Below are 15,199 nucleotides of genomic sequence, written 5' to 3' on the forward strand. Positions count from 1 at the left end.
GGAGTTTGTGGTGATTTGTCTGTAGATTTTAGAATTGGCTTATTTATACGGTTTTTATTTTGAAAAACATTATTCAGTGTGCACATGTTGCTGTCACTGGGCAAAGATTGCACACTGGTCATTACAAATTAGAGGGAACGTTGATGGGCACCAGGGAGGGAATGACAGGCTATTTAAAGTGAGCAGCAGAGAAGGAGTGAATGATGTGGGCTTTTGGTGACAGCTGGCTTCCAAAACATCAGGGTATTCACTTGGAGCTTTATCCCTACATTGTTTAACCTCTTCACTTGGATTGTCTTATGAATTGCAGCAAATGACCTAACCAGTGACTCAGCCTTCCCTACTTCAGTGATGGTCATTTCGCCTTCAATCGATCGATGCTTGCAATATTGTTGTCCTGCAAATATCGCGCCCCCCCCCCCCACTATTTTCTTAACAACAAAAAGGCTTTGGAGTCCAGATGCTAGGTTTAGAGAGTAACACTTGGGTGTGCGCCATGATCCCGGAAGTAACTGCAATTATCTGGGACTTTTATAGGCTGGAGAGCAGAGGGCACTTCAGTTGTTGCTGCTGTTCTCAGGCTGGCTCAGGAATTACACGACATCCTCTTGGTTCACTGCTACTTTAAAGTGTGATAAGTTCCCGGAGCATTTAATGACACTGGATTCAGTTTTATGTTGTGCATCGCAGCCTGGTATCGAAGCACCAATGCCTTTGAGTGGAAAATCCTACAAAAAGTAGTCGATTTGGCCCAGAACATCATGGGTTAAACCCTCCCAACCATTGAGCACATCTACACGAAATGCTGTCATAAGAAAGCAGCATCCAACAAAGATCCCCACCACCCAGGCCTTTCTCTTTTCCCGCTGCTGCCATCAGGTCGAAGGTACAAGAGCCTCAGGACTTGCACCACCAGGTTCAAGAACAGTTATCACCCCTCAGCCATCAGGCTCTTGAACAAAAAGGGGGTAACTACACTCATTCTACTACTGGTGCTTCCATAACCGACGGGCTCACTTTAAGGACTCTTTATCTTGCTACTTCATGCTCGATATTTATTGCTATTTATTTATATTTGCACAGTTTGTTGTTCATCGATCCTGTTTACAGTTACAGTTCCATAGATTTGCTAGGAATGCAGGAAAAAGAACCACTGGGTTGTATGTGGCGACATGCATGTACTCTGACAATAAATTTTACTTTGATGTTTGGAAGATAATATTAGCAAAGCACAGTCCGGTCGGTGGCAGTAATGCACCCTTAAGTTATTCTGCCAAATGATATTAAATGACAGAAGAAGAGGCATGTTCATGCAATCAGGCTTGTAAATGCAGCAAGGATTGAACCTAACTGAACTACAACAGCCATTCCTCTACCTGCTCCTTAGAGGTTCCTGAGGCTGATAGAGGAAAGGATACCGCGCTAAGAGGCGCTGCACCTTCCCCACTCTCGTCAAAGCAGAACGGATATCTCTGGCACCGAGGGAACTCACCACTTTCTCCATGAAGCCCGTGAAACACCAGAAGGAATCGACTTCATTCTGAGTCACGTAGAGTATGGGAGAGAGGAGGTCACTCATTCCCTGTACGTAACCTGGAAAACAGAGCCATAGAAACCGTTTCAGACGTCAGCTCAGAGGGAAGCTGCAGAGAGGTCTATCAGAATGTTACCAGGGAATGACAGGCTGGGGGAGTTTCCCTTTGAGCTGGGAAGGTTAAAGTAGAACTTAACATGTTATAGAACCACTCAGCATGGGAACAGGCTCTTTGGTGCACTTGGCCCACGATGACAAATAAGTCATTAGGTATCCATTTGGGCACTACAGTTAGCGCAACGCTATTACAGTTCAGGGCATCAGAGTTTGGAGTTTAATTCCAATGTCATCTGCAAGGAATCTGTATGTAGATTGTGTGGGTTTTCTCCAGGTGCTCTGGTTTCCTCCCACAATCCAAAGACGTACTGATTAGTAAGCTAAGTGATCATTGTAAATTGTCCCATGATTAGGCCAGGGTAAAGGGGGTCGCTGGGCCGTGCGGCTCAAAGGGCCAGAAAGGCCTATTCTGTGCTGTATCTCTAAATAAATTTACACACACTTTTTTTTTCTCTCTCCCCAGATTCTGCCACTCACCTACACACTCGGGACCATTTACAGTGATCAACTAACCTACCAACCCTCATGCCTTTGAGATATGGAGGAATTACTAGAAGGATTTGAGAGCCAATAAGGAGAAAACTCTTTCTATTGGGCAGCAAATGGGTCACAAGTGCAAGACCATTTGCAAAAGAAATGGGAATTAGTATAGCTTTTGAACAGAGAGTTTTTATAATTTTGGTCATAGCCAGGGGTAGTAATGGGATAAGCTCCTACTAAATGCTCCGAATGGCGTGCGTCTCAAATAGCCTCTGACAACCAAGTCCACCTCCTGGCTTTCACATATGGCTTAGCTACTAAGCCCAGTGGAACTGTATCTACTGGCGGGGAAGGGGCAAAGGTGGGTTACTGGCACATTAAAACCAGCCTCTTCGGGCAGGTGGGGATTGTCAGCCGTGGTTGGTAGCTCATCTAGAAGGAAAACTCTGATCTCAAACCTCTGCTGCCTTGTGGATCATTTTATGATTTTGTATTTACTGTCTAAAAGGGCAGAGGAAACAGAAGAACAACTTTCAATGAGAATTTGAAAAATTCTTCAAAGGGATCATTTTTGGGGGGGACTGCAAAGAAAAAACAGGGAGATTGGGATTAACTGTAATGATCCTTCAAAGAGCTAGCACAGGTATGATGGGTTGAATAGCCTCTTCCTAAGTTGTTCAATTCTAAAATGCGATACAAGACACTAGTGTACAGCACCTAAGTGCGCATTGTCACCAGATACAGAGGCATTGCTTTCTCAGTTAGATCCAGTACGAACAGGTTGGGGTGATAACCCAAAATTCTTTATGCTCTTTAACTTTGTAAATACAACACTGCGAAAAGGACAGGGCAGTAAGGACCAACTCAGATCAGGAGAGAGGGAAGAATGTGGCTGAAATGTACAATAACTGCAGGTTTTGAGTTCTATACTGGAAATACCCTGATGGGATGGCTGATAAATATAACAAAATGTGTTTTTAAACTAATCTTGCAGTTAAAATATTTTGTTATCAGTTTAATCCACCTTGAGCTCCATTTCATGGGCCATAAGTGTAAGCCCAGATCTATGTTGCCCTTGCAACCAACTTCCTTCACAGTGTTTGCTAACACACACAGATTCCCAGTTTGTTAAAAGCTTCACACTGAAAATTCTCAACCGGAACCCACAAACTCACCTCATCAGCCTTCCACCCCAAACCCTCCCGGAGTCCAATCCTGAGATATCCAAATACTGCCACACTTTAGTATTGGCTACACATGGACTCAAAGTTAGAAATCTTCTCCTTAAACTCCATCTCCCTAAGGTGTGAGAGAGTGAGAGAGAGAGTGAGTCCCCCTCTCTCTCTCTCTCTCTGGGTGAGTGTGTGTGGGTGATAATGTCTCTGCATGCGTGTCTGTGCATGTGTGCCTGTTCGTCTGTGTGTGTGTGTGTGTGTGTGTGTGTGTGTGTGTGTGTGTGTGTGTGTGTGCGCGCACGTGTGCATGTGTCTGATTGTCTTTCTGGGTGAGAGGGCGTGCCTGCATACGAGCATGGAGAGACAGAGTACCCAGATCGAAGTTGTACATGCAGTAAGTCATCAGCACATCATTCAATAGCACCAGGCCTGGGTTGTCATTCCCCTCGTAGAACTTGTTGCTGCGATCAGTCCTGCTAACATCCCGCTCTGCAGTGAGAGAGAGAAAAAAACAACTTAATTTCAAAACACAGTCCCTAACGCTAATGCTAAGTGCTAACAAGTTAATGCAGTTCCCAAAATGGGCAGCCATTTGGACCAACATTTTAGCAAAAATGATTCCTAAGCAATGGTGCAATTCAGACCTCACCATATCAGGGCTGTACTCGTTGAAATTTAGAAGAATGAGAGGGGCATCTCATTAAAATCTATCAGATATAGAAAGGCTGAGAGAGGATGTTTCCTATAACGGGAGTGTCTGGGACCAGAGTGCACAGCCTCAGAATACAAGGATATCCCCTTAAAACAGAGATGAGGAGGAATTTCTTCAGCCAGAGGGTGGTGAATCTGTGAAAATCATTGCCACAGGGAGGCCAAGCCATTGGGTATATTTTTAGCGGAGGTTGATAGGTTCATCAGTCAGGACATCAAAGGTTATGTGGAGAAAGGGAATAATGAATCAGCCATGACAGAATGGCGGAGCAGACTTGCTGGGTGACAGGGTGACAGCAGTCTCACAGCCTGGGGAAAGAAGCTGTTTCCCAACCAAAAAATCCTTGTCTTAATGTTACAGCACCTCCTGCCTGATTTGGGTGGTGGGGGGGACGGTCAAAGAGATTGTTGGATGGATGGAGGGATCATTGACGATATAAAGCGGTCTGCATATGCAGTGCCTCTGATCTCTGACTACCGTAGAAGGATTTGAAAGTTTGCCCGTCTCTCTGACAAACTCACCAATCAGACTCTTGTATGCCCGTAGCAGGGAGTTCCGACGTTCCTGATCCTCTGTCACTGATTTCCACTGCAGTTTCATCCGGAAATATTCATCTCTACAGAAATCACCAAAACTTTAGCTTGCCTGGTGCATGGAGTGGAACAGAAGTTCTAAGGACACAACTTACTTTTTTGGCGGGATTGGACGGCCATGAGTGAGTTACAAGGATTAATAAAGGCAGCTCTGTGCAGGGACTCAAACCATGGCCAGATAGAGTTACAACACCACCATCCCATACAACTCTCAGCTCATTACTGTTTGGTTTAAGAAGCTCTCTGTATTATCAGTTACACAGCAAGATTCCTCCTGCTCTCTGTTCTTCATTCCCTGTCTGTCACCAATAACCAAGGACTTAGTACTCCTCGATAACCCTCAGTATATGTAATGTTGAGGCTTCAGAAAGCACTGGTGAGGCCTCAGTTGGGGTGTTGCGAACAGCTTTGGGCCCCATATCTTAGGAAGGATCCACTGACGCTGGAGAGGGTTCAAAGGAGGTTCACAAAACCGATTCCAGGATTGAATGGCTTGTCACGTGAAGAGTGCTTTCTGGTGGGATTGGTCTAGAATTCAGAAGAATGAAGGGTGACCTAATTGAAACCTATTGAATAGTGGAAGGTCTTGATAGAGTGGATGTGGAGAGGATGTCTCTTATGGAAAGAGTGTCTTGGGCCAGAGGACACAGCCTCAGGACAGAAGGGAGTTCCTTTAGAACAGAGGAGGAACTTCTTTAGCCAGAGAGTGGTGTATCTGTGGAATTCTTTGCCATAGGTGACTTTGGAGGCCAAGTCTTTATGTATATTTAAGGCAGAGGTTAATAGATTCCTGATTAGTCAGGGCAAGAAGGGATACCGGGAGAAGGCAGGAGATTGGGGCTAGCAGCAAAAATGGATCAGCCATGATGAAATGGCAGAGCAGACTCGATGAGCCAAATGGCCGAATTCTGTTCCTATATCTTATGCTCCCAACCTTCTCACGGCATCTCTTTGATCTGATGGCATTTCTGTTACAGAGAGCTAGTGTGAAGTCCTATAAGATGCCGGAGTCCACCAGGCGGCAGGTAGCATAGTGGTTAGCGCAATCACTTGATAGCGCCAGTGATCACTGATTCCAGTCACTATTTGCCAGGAATTTGAATATTCTCCCCATGGTTTCTTTTGAGTTTCCCTGCCCCACATCCAGGTTAGGGTTAGTAAACCGTAGGCATGCTACACTGGCTCTAGAAATGTACTGACCCTCACTGGCTTTCCTCAGCATATCCGAATCTGATTTGATACATTTCATTGCACTCTTCCATGTACAAATGAAGCAAATCTTTAAAACGATGTATTAATGGAAGTTTTTTGTTAAGCCTTATCGGAGCCACTTTGCAATGAATTCAGTGGCTCCTGATGCTTTACAGCAGCTTGGAATTGCTGGGGCTTACTGCATTTAAGGTGTACATGGTCAGATAACAGAGAGTGTAAAGTTTCAGCCTGTTATCACAAATCAGATTGAGAAACGTGTCCGTGTCTGAATGCATTACTTCTGAATTTCATCAGCCCTCCAGTTAGCTGCCCTCCCCCGAGAAAACCTCTCGCCCGACCACTCATGCTTCCGCGTGCAAACAACCCCATTGCCTCCTCTCTTCACTTTTTCCAATGTAGGGTCAGAAGTAGAGTTGCCGCTTACGTTTTTTGCTTTACCATAACTTTGCGTTCCTCGGCCGTACTGTCCCAGGGGTAGTATCCCAGCAGGAATTTCCACACTTCCCGACGGATGCTGTGGCACAGTCCCTGAAATAAAGGAATAGGGAATAAACTGGATAGATTTCAAGGGGCTTTGATGAAAGGAATCAACAAGAAATGGTTTCTACTGTCAAGATGACTGGTAACTAGACAGCCCATCTTTGCTGGCAATGAGGCAATTGACTGTCAATTCCTGATCACCTATGTCCTGCCCACTTAAATACTCCTCGATACTGTTGGAATAAAGATTCTAAGATTTTATCCCACAGAAGTTGAAGGATCAGTGATCTGTGTCAAAGTCAGAATAGCAAGCACTTCTTAAGGAATTTTAAAGATGATGGCAATACACAGATATCTTGGTGGTGAGGACAATGGATTTGGGAGGAGGTATGAAAGAATCTTTGGAGGGTTGCTATGGCGATGGCCAAATCACACAGTAACAAGGGGAAACTGGTGGGAGAAGAAATAAGATTTATCTCTTTTTTAACCTCTAAATAATTTGTTAAACTGTGGCGACCCATTTCCTGGCACATCCGAACCGGCTCACAATTAGATAGCCTACGGGGGTTTGCGAGCACAGAGCTTTGGAGCCTCTGTGCCACGGGGGGCAGGTTGAGGGAGGCTTAAAAGTGAGGCTAAGGATTTCGAATAAAGTTTTTCCTTCGACTGCAGTTACCGACTCCGTGTCGTAATTTTAGCGCTGCATGTAGCACACCGCTACAATTGGTGACCCCGACGGTCCAAACGATTTTTGGACCAGAAATGACCGACGCCGCTTCTGTTCATGCGGTTTCGTTGAAACTGCCGTGTTTCTGGACACAGCGCCCGGACCTATGGTTCCAGCAAGCCGAAGCCCAATTCCACGTTCGCCAGATCACCTCAGAAGACACCCGCTACTACTACGTGGTGAGCTCCCTCGACCAGGACACAGCGGCCCGGGTTGCGGAGTTCGTACAGTCGCCCCCGGCAGACGGCAAGTACATGGAATTCAAAGCCCTGCTCCTCAGGACTTTCGGACTCTCACGGCGCGAGCGGGCTGCCCGTTTACTGCACCTGGATGGCTTGGGCGACAGACCTGCTTCGGCTTTAATGAATGAGATGTTGTCTCTGGCCGACGGACACACACCCTGCCTCATGTTTGAGCAGGCATTCCTGGAGCAGCTGCCCAAGGACATACGCCTGCTGCTGTCCGACGCGGATTTCAGTGACCCCCGGAAGGTGGCAGCCCAGGCGGACTTGCTGTGGAACGCCAAAAAGGTGAGCGGGGCGTCCATCGCACAGATCTCCCAGCCATGCTCCCAGCAGCAAAGCAGTACAGGCCCGGCCGCAGAGCCCGCCAACCCCCGGCCCAATGAACACTGGTGCTTCTACCACCAGCGGTGGGGCGCAGAAGCCCGTCGTTGTCGCCCGCCCTGCAAGTTCCCGGGAAACGCCAGGGCCAGCCGCCGCTGATGGCTACGGCGGCTGGCCATCGGGATAGCCTCCTGTATGTGTGGGACAGAAGGTCGGGACGCTGGTTTTTGGTCGACACTGGTGCTGAGGTCAGCGTTTTACCTCCGACGAGTTACGACACCCGCAGCAGGGCACCGGGGCCCCCCATGAGGGCCGTGAACGGCAGCACTGAAAGGACCTATGGCACCCGTCAGGTGCAGCTACAGTTCGGCTCCAGCCAGTTCATGTGGGACTTTACACTGGCCGCCGTAGCCCAACCGCTTCTGGGTGCGGATTTTTTGCGGGCTCACAGCCTACTGGTCGACCTGCCCAGGAAGAGACTGGTACACGCCGAGACCTTTCAGACGTTCTCCCTGGGTGCAGCCCAGTTGCCAGCCCCTCACCTTGGCTCCATCACGCTGTCCGACAACGACTTCACCAGGGTCCTGGCGGATTTCCCATCGGTTCTGGCACCGCAGTTCACAGCGGCCTTGCCCCGACACGGCGTACAGCACCACATCCCGACCCAGGGACCACCCCTCCACGCCCGGGCTCAGCGGCTTCCCCAAGACAAGCTCCGACTGGCGAAGGAGGAGTTCCAGAGGATGGAGGAATTGGGGATCATCCGGCGGTCCGACAGCCCATGGGCCTCCCCCCTGCACATGGTGCCCAAAGCGACGGGAGGCTGGAGACCGTGTGGCGACTACCGCAGGCTGAACGAGGCTACCACACCGGACCGCTACCCTGTGCCGCACATTCAGGACTTTGCAGCAAACCTGCACGGCGCATGGATCTTCTCCAAGGTAGACCTCGTCCGAGGGTACCATCAAATCCCGATGCATCCTGACGACGTCCCCAAAACGGCTCTCATCACCCCGTTTGGCCTTTTCGAGTTCCTCCGCATGCCGTTCGGTCTGAAGAATGCCGCACAGACGTTCCAGCAGTTAATGGACGCGGTGGGACGGGACCTGGACTTCGCGTTCATCTATTTGGATGACATCCTCATAGTCAGCAGCAGTCGTCAGGAGCATCTGTCCCACCTCCGTCAACTCTGCGCCCGACTGAGTGAGTACGGTCTTACAATCAACCCCGCCAAATGCCAGTTCGGACTCGATACCATTGACTTCCTGGGCCACAGGATTACTAAAGACGGGGCAACTCCTCTGCCCGCTAAGGTAGATGCAGTCCGCCACTTCCCCCGACCCACCACGATCAAAGGCCTTCAAGAATTCGTAGGTATGGTCAATTTCTACCACCGCTTCCTCCCTTCAGCTGCCCGGATCATGTGCCCCCTGTTCGCCCTGATGTCGGGTCCGAGCAAGGACATTACCTGGGACGAGGAGTCCGCCGCCGCTTTCGTTCAAACGAAGGAAGCTTTGGCGAACGCCGCAATGCTAGTACATCCCAGAATGGACGCCCCTATCGCCCTCACAGTGGACGCATCTAACACGGCAGTCGGTGGGGTGCTGGAGCAACTCATCGCAGGTCGCTGGTAACCCCTGGCGTTTTTCAGCAAACACCTGCGGCCACCCAAGCTCAAGTACAGTGCTTTCGACCGGGAACTGTTGGCGCTCTACCTGGCAATCCGGCATTTCAGGTACTTCCTAGGTTGGCCCTTCACCGCGTTCACGGACCACAAACCACTTACCTTTGCGTTTACGAAAGCGTCCGACCCCTGGTCGTCCCGCCAGCAACACCACCTGTCCTACATCTCTGAATACACGACGGATGTCCGGCATGTCTCGGGTAAGGACAATGTCGTGGCGGATGTGCTCTCTCGCCCTACCGTTCATGCCCTTTCCCAAGGGGTAGACTTTGAGGCACTGGCAGAGGCACAGCAGGCAGATGAGGAGATTCCGAGTTACAGAACCGCAGTCTCCGGTTTGCAGCTCCAGGACCTCCCCGAAGGCCCGGGTGAGAGGACCCTACTCTGTGACGTCGCCACCGGCCAGCCCTGTCCCGTCGTCCCGACAGCCTGGCGGTGCTGTGTTTTCGACTCCATTCATAACTCGGCGCATCCCTCCATCCGGACGACTGTCCGGCTGGTTTCCAGCAGGTTCGTTTGGCACGGACTCTGCAAACAGGTCAGTGAATGGGCCAAAACGTGCATGCACTGCCAGACGGCCAAGGTGCAGCGGCACACCAAAGCCCCACCGCAGCAATTCCATCCCGCCCACCGGCGTTTCGACCACATTCATGTGGATATCGCGGGCCCCCTGCCAGTGTCGCGCGGAGCGCGGCACCTCCCGACTATCGTGGACCGGTTCACAAGATGGCCAGAGGCAGTCCCGCTCACCGACACCACCTCCGAATCTTGCGCCCGAGCCCTGATCACCACCTGGATATCTCGCTTTGGTGTACCGGCCCACATTACCTCCGACAGAGCCGCCCAGTTCACCTCCAGCCTGTGGTCAGCTATGGCCAGCCTTTTGGGGACTCAGCTGCACCACACAACTGCCTACCACCCACAGTCGAACGGGCTAGTGGAGCGTTTCCACCGACACCTGAAGTCGGCCCTCATGGCCCGCCTGCGAGGAGCCAACTGGGCGGACGAGCTTCCCTGGGTCCTACTCGGCATCCGCACAGCGCCCAAGGACGACCTGCACGCCTCGTCGGCCGAGTTGGTATACGGCGCGCCCCTGGTCGTCCCCGGGGAGTTCCTACCAGCCCCACGGGGGCAAGAGGAAGATCCAGCAGCAGTCCTGGGCAGACTACACGAGAAGCTAGGTAACCTGGCCCCCATACCCACTTCACAGCACGGGCGGAACCCGACCTGCGTACCCAAAGACCTGCAGAACTGTAAGTTTGTGTTTGTACGAAGGGGCGGGCATCGGCCACCGCTGCAGCGGCCATACGAGGGGCCGTTTATGGTGTTCCGGAACAACGGGTCCACGTTCGTGCTGAGACATTGGGGGGAGAGAGGAGGTTTTCATGGTGGACCGACTCAAACCGGTCGAGTTTCCGGCACCGCGGCGCAGAGGCCGACCTCCCAAGCAGGTTCCGGCCCAGGCTGTGGACATTGGGGGGTGTATCGCCAGTTCTGGGGGGGGGGGGTTATGTGGCGACCCATTTCCTGGCACATCCGAACCGGCTCACAATTAGATAGCCTACGGGGGTTTGCGAGCACAGAGCTTTGGAGCCTCTGCGCCACGAGGGGCAGGTTGAGGGAGGCTTAAAAGTGAGGCTGAGGATTTCGAATAAAGTTTTTCCTTCGAATGCAGTTACCGACTCCGTGTCGTAATTTTAGCGCTGCATGTAGCACACTGCTACAAAACACTCTTTTTCTGGTAAACAATAATTGTAAGTAAACACAAGGAAATCTACAGATGCTGGAAATTTAAACACAACACACAAAATGCTGGTGGAACACAGCAGGTCGGGCAGCACCTATAAGGAGAAGCACTGTTGACGTTTCGGGCCGAGACGTTTCAGGACAAAGAGTCTCGGCCCGAAACGTTGACAGTGCTTCTCCTTATAGATGCTGCCTGACCTGCTGTGTTCCACCAGCATTTTGTGTGTGTTGTAATCATTGCAAGTAATAGTCTGTAACTTCTCTTTGGACTTGGAGGCAATTTGGTGAGCCAGCTGGCCCACCGACGAGGTGCAGGCCCTGAGTGTATCGAAGCAACTGAACCCAAGGTTTCAATGATGATTTAGGCACTGGGCCAGACTGAAAAGGTCAGGGTTTTGGGACCAGAGAAGAGGGATGGACCGGATTGCCTTCATTGTTTTCAGTTCAGAGCACAATTTGTTTGCGTTCATTATTTGCATATTTGTTTATTTTTCTCTCTGCACATTGGGTGTTTGACGGTCTTTGTTGTTTTGAATGGGTTCTTATATAGTTTGTGGCTGCCTGTAAGGAGATGAATCTCAAGAGTGATTGATAATAAATGAACTTTGAAGTAGAAAAGAAATCTGAAAAAAAGCTAGGATTTTTTTTCCCCCCAAACATAACAAACTATGACAATCTGGAAAGAAAATCTGAAAAGTTAACGTACCAAAGTCCATAAAACTGTTACACCACAGTAACATAGTGGCTAGCATGACATTATTACATCTAGGGGTCGTTGGAATTCAATTCCAGCACCCACTTTAAGGAAGTTTGTACACTTTTCCTGTGCACAAGTGGGTTTCCTCCGGCTGCTCTGGTTTCCTCCCACATCTCTAAGAGGTACCGGTTTGTAGATTAATTGGACTTTGGTCCTATGTTCAGCCTAGGGTTAAATCAGGGGGTGCTGGGTGGCATGGATTGCTGGGCTGGAAAACAACCTGTTAGCACACTGTATCTCTTAAGTAAAATAAACTGTAAAAACATAAAGCAATGCTAGGCTATGGGAGAGAGAGGGCAAGGAATTGGGGCCAAAGCTGAAAGCTACGAGGCAAAAGACTAGTTCTGCCGAAAAGAGTTCCCTTCAGAGTTGTGGAGTGCACAACCCCCTCCCCCATGATTTAACAGTATTGTAAGCAGAGAACATGGGCCCTGGGTGCACAAACACTTGCTATCTCATTAGATGATGAGGGTCCAAAATTAATGTGAGAAAACAAGATGTCCAAATGTTAATCAAGAAAGATCTTTCACTTCTACAATTTTCAAGCCCGCAGTATAGCAAGATACTCTGAAGAGCAGCCATATTGCAGTGCCGTAGCCAAACTCTGCATAGTAGAGTGCCAAGCAGGCGACAGACTGTGACGTAATCTGGTCGGCAGAACAATTGGAGGCAAGGCATCCACTGGTGTAGGGTGTTGGTCTTTACAACTTTCTCTCTTTACTGTAAGCAGTTTTGGGCCTCTCTCTCTGGCATAATACCATGCAGAGACTGGGGTAAAGCTCCCTTGAATAAGATTATAGGCTCCTGTCCTACTCAAGCTTCCTACTCTCATGAAACCTATCGAATATTGAAAGGCCTCAAATAGAGTGGATGTGAAGAAGATGTTTTCTATAGAGGAAGAGTATAGGAATAGAGGGACTCAGAATAGAGGGACAGCTCTTTAGAACAAGAGATGAGGAGGAATTTCTTTAACTCCTTTTTAAGAAAAGATGAACTGGCATTGGACAGGGCCCAGAGGAGATTCAGGTGAATTATTCCAGGAACAGAAGGTTTAATGTATGAGGAGCGTTGGTTGGCTGTGGGCTGGTACCCACTGGAGTTTAGAAGAGTGAGGTGTGATCTCACTGAAATCTACTGTACATTGAAAGGTCTAGATGGAGTAGATGTGGAGAGGATGTTTCCTGTAGTGAGTGAGTCGAGGACCAGAGAGCTCAGCCTCAGAATAGAGGGATGGCCCTTTAGTGGAGGAGTTTCTTTAGCCTGAGAGTGATGAATCTGTGGAATTCATTGCCACAGATGAATGTAGAGGTCGTCATCGGTTATATAGAAAGCAGAAGTTGATAGGATCCTGATCAGTGTAGTAATCGAAGGTTATGGAAAGGCAGGAGGATAGGGTTGAGAGGGATAATAATTCAACCATGATGGAATGGCAGAGTACACTTGATGGGCCAAATGGCCTAATTCTACACAGGTGGTTTTACTGTTGACTTTTATTTGTATTAGCTTTCCAGGCAGTACATTCTACATTGTCAGAACTTATTCCATTAAAAATATATCATCCAGTGATCAGGTGTAGAATATGTTCCCTCTTCTTAACAACAGTTGAGAAACACTGCCGGATGAACTCAGTCCCCTTTGAGATGTCTTCTTAGTGTCACTGGGAAACCTTAATGGCTTTCCATCCACGTACCTCCAGATCAATAACTTCAGAGCCCTGAAATTATTAATCTGGAGGCACATGTTTAAATTGAAGCACAGATGGTGAGGAATTGAAATTCTCTTATATCCGGCATCAGCATTGGTCATCATTAAACAACTGGACTGCTTTAAACATGGCCAACGTGCCAGAGTTCAAAGAGGAAGTACTGCAAAACTCGGATAATCCTCTACTGACCACTCAGAAATCCCCATAGCTCTTTATCCACAAGACATACGAGCATATGATGCTGCAGGTCGGTGGTGATGTGAGGATCTAAAAGTCTGATGAACGATTGATACAGAGCCTTAACTGGAAATAACACCACAGGACAAAGGAGCAGAATTAGGCCATTTGGCCCAACAATTCTGCTCCGCCATTCCACCATGTCTGATTTATTATCCCTCTCAACCCCATTTTCCTGCCTTCTCCCCACAACCTTTGACACCCTGACTAATCAAGAATCTATCTGGGTGATAATGTGGTTAACTGGATCAGCAAATTTATGGATGACACCAAGATTGGAAGTGTAGTGGTCAGTGAGGATGACCATTGAAGTTTGCAGCGGCATCTGGACCGGCCGGAAGGACGGCAGATGGAACTTAATACAGACAAGTGTGAGGTGTTGCACTTTGGGAGGACCAACCAGGGTAGGTCTTACACAGTGAGCGGTAGAGCACTGAGGAGTGCGGTAGAACAGAGATATCTGTGAATACACAGTAATAATTCCTTGAAAGTGGCGTCACAGGTAGACAGGGTCATAAAGAAAGCTTTTGGCAGATTGGCCTTCATAAATCAAAGTATGAGTACAGGAGATGGGATGTTATGTTGAAGATGTATAACTCATTGGTGAGGCCTAATTTGAAGAACTGTGTTCAGTTTTGGTAACCAACCTTCAGAAAAGATGTAGATAAGGCTGAAAGAGTATAGAGAAAATTTACAAGGATGTTTCTGGGACTTGATGACCTGAGGTATAGGGAAAGGCTGAATAGGTTAGGACATTATTCCCTAGAACATAGAAGACTGAGGGGAGATTTGATAGAAGTATACAAAATTATGAGGGGGATAGTTAGGGTAAATGCAAGCATTTTGGTGGCAGGATGGAGATAAGTTTCTACCAAAGGAGGTGTAAGGCGCTCCTTCCCTCCGCTAGCCTGCAGATCAACCCTTGGGAGGGTGTAGCACCTGCTTATCTCCCTGATCAGGGTCACGTGAAGCCATGGGAGCAGGTGGTAGATGGTTGTATGAGCAGCTGGTGCATATCACAAGTCCTGGTTATGCGACCACTGACACCAGGCAATCAAAGACTATGATCTCTCACATCACACAGCACAGCACAGCACATAGCGATGAAATGCAAGCAGGCTTTTTCCACTGATGTTAGGTGAGACTAGAACTAATGACTAAGGGTGAAAGATAAAATATCTAAAGAGAACCTGAGGAGAAACACCTTCACTAGAGGATGGGGAGAGTTTGAAACAGGCTGGCATGGGATGTGGTGGATATGGGGTCGATTTCAACATTTAAAAGAAGTTTAGATAAGTATGTGGATGGGAGGGTTATGGAGGGCTCTGGTTCAGGTGCGGGTCGAGGGGATGAGGCAGAATAATAGTTCAGCATGGACTGGATGGGCCAAGGGCTTTGCTTCTATGCTGTAGCATTCTACAACTCGGTGACTATGACCCTATGGCTTCTAAGAGTTTATGTTTCAATGATATCC

At 48.8% G+C, this 15,199-nt stretch overlaps 1 protein-coding gene across 1 annotated transcript in view; it reads right to left on the reverse strand.

The window, feature by feature from the left end:
- The window catches only part of tbc1d17 (TBC1 domain family, member 17), an 86,990-nt gene that overhangs the window by 25,684 nt on the left and 46,107 nt on the right, over positions 1-15,199 (reverse strand). Inside the window, exons 9-12 of the mRNA XM_059953469.1 lie at positions 6,248-6,351; positions 4,540-4,634; positions 3,679-3,795; positions 1,493-1,593 (exon numbers count right to left, since the gene is read on the reverse strand). Coding sequence (XP_059809452.1) covers positions 1,493-1,593; positions 3,679-3,795; positions 4,540-4,634; positions 6,248-6,351 — 417 coding nt within the window. The remainder of the gene's footprint in view (positions 1-1,492; positions 1,594-3,678; positions 3,796-4,539; positions 4,635-6,247; positions 6,352-15,199) is intronic.

This window comes from Hypanus sabinus, chromosome 29 (genome assembly GCF_030144855.1).
Source record: "Hypanus sabinus isolate sHypSab1 chromosome 29, sHypSab1.hap1, whole genome shotgun sequence".
Classification (NCBI taxonomy): Eukaryota; Metazoa; Chordata; class Chondrichthyes; order Myliobatiformes; family Dasyatidae; genus Hypanus; species Hypanus sabinus.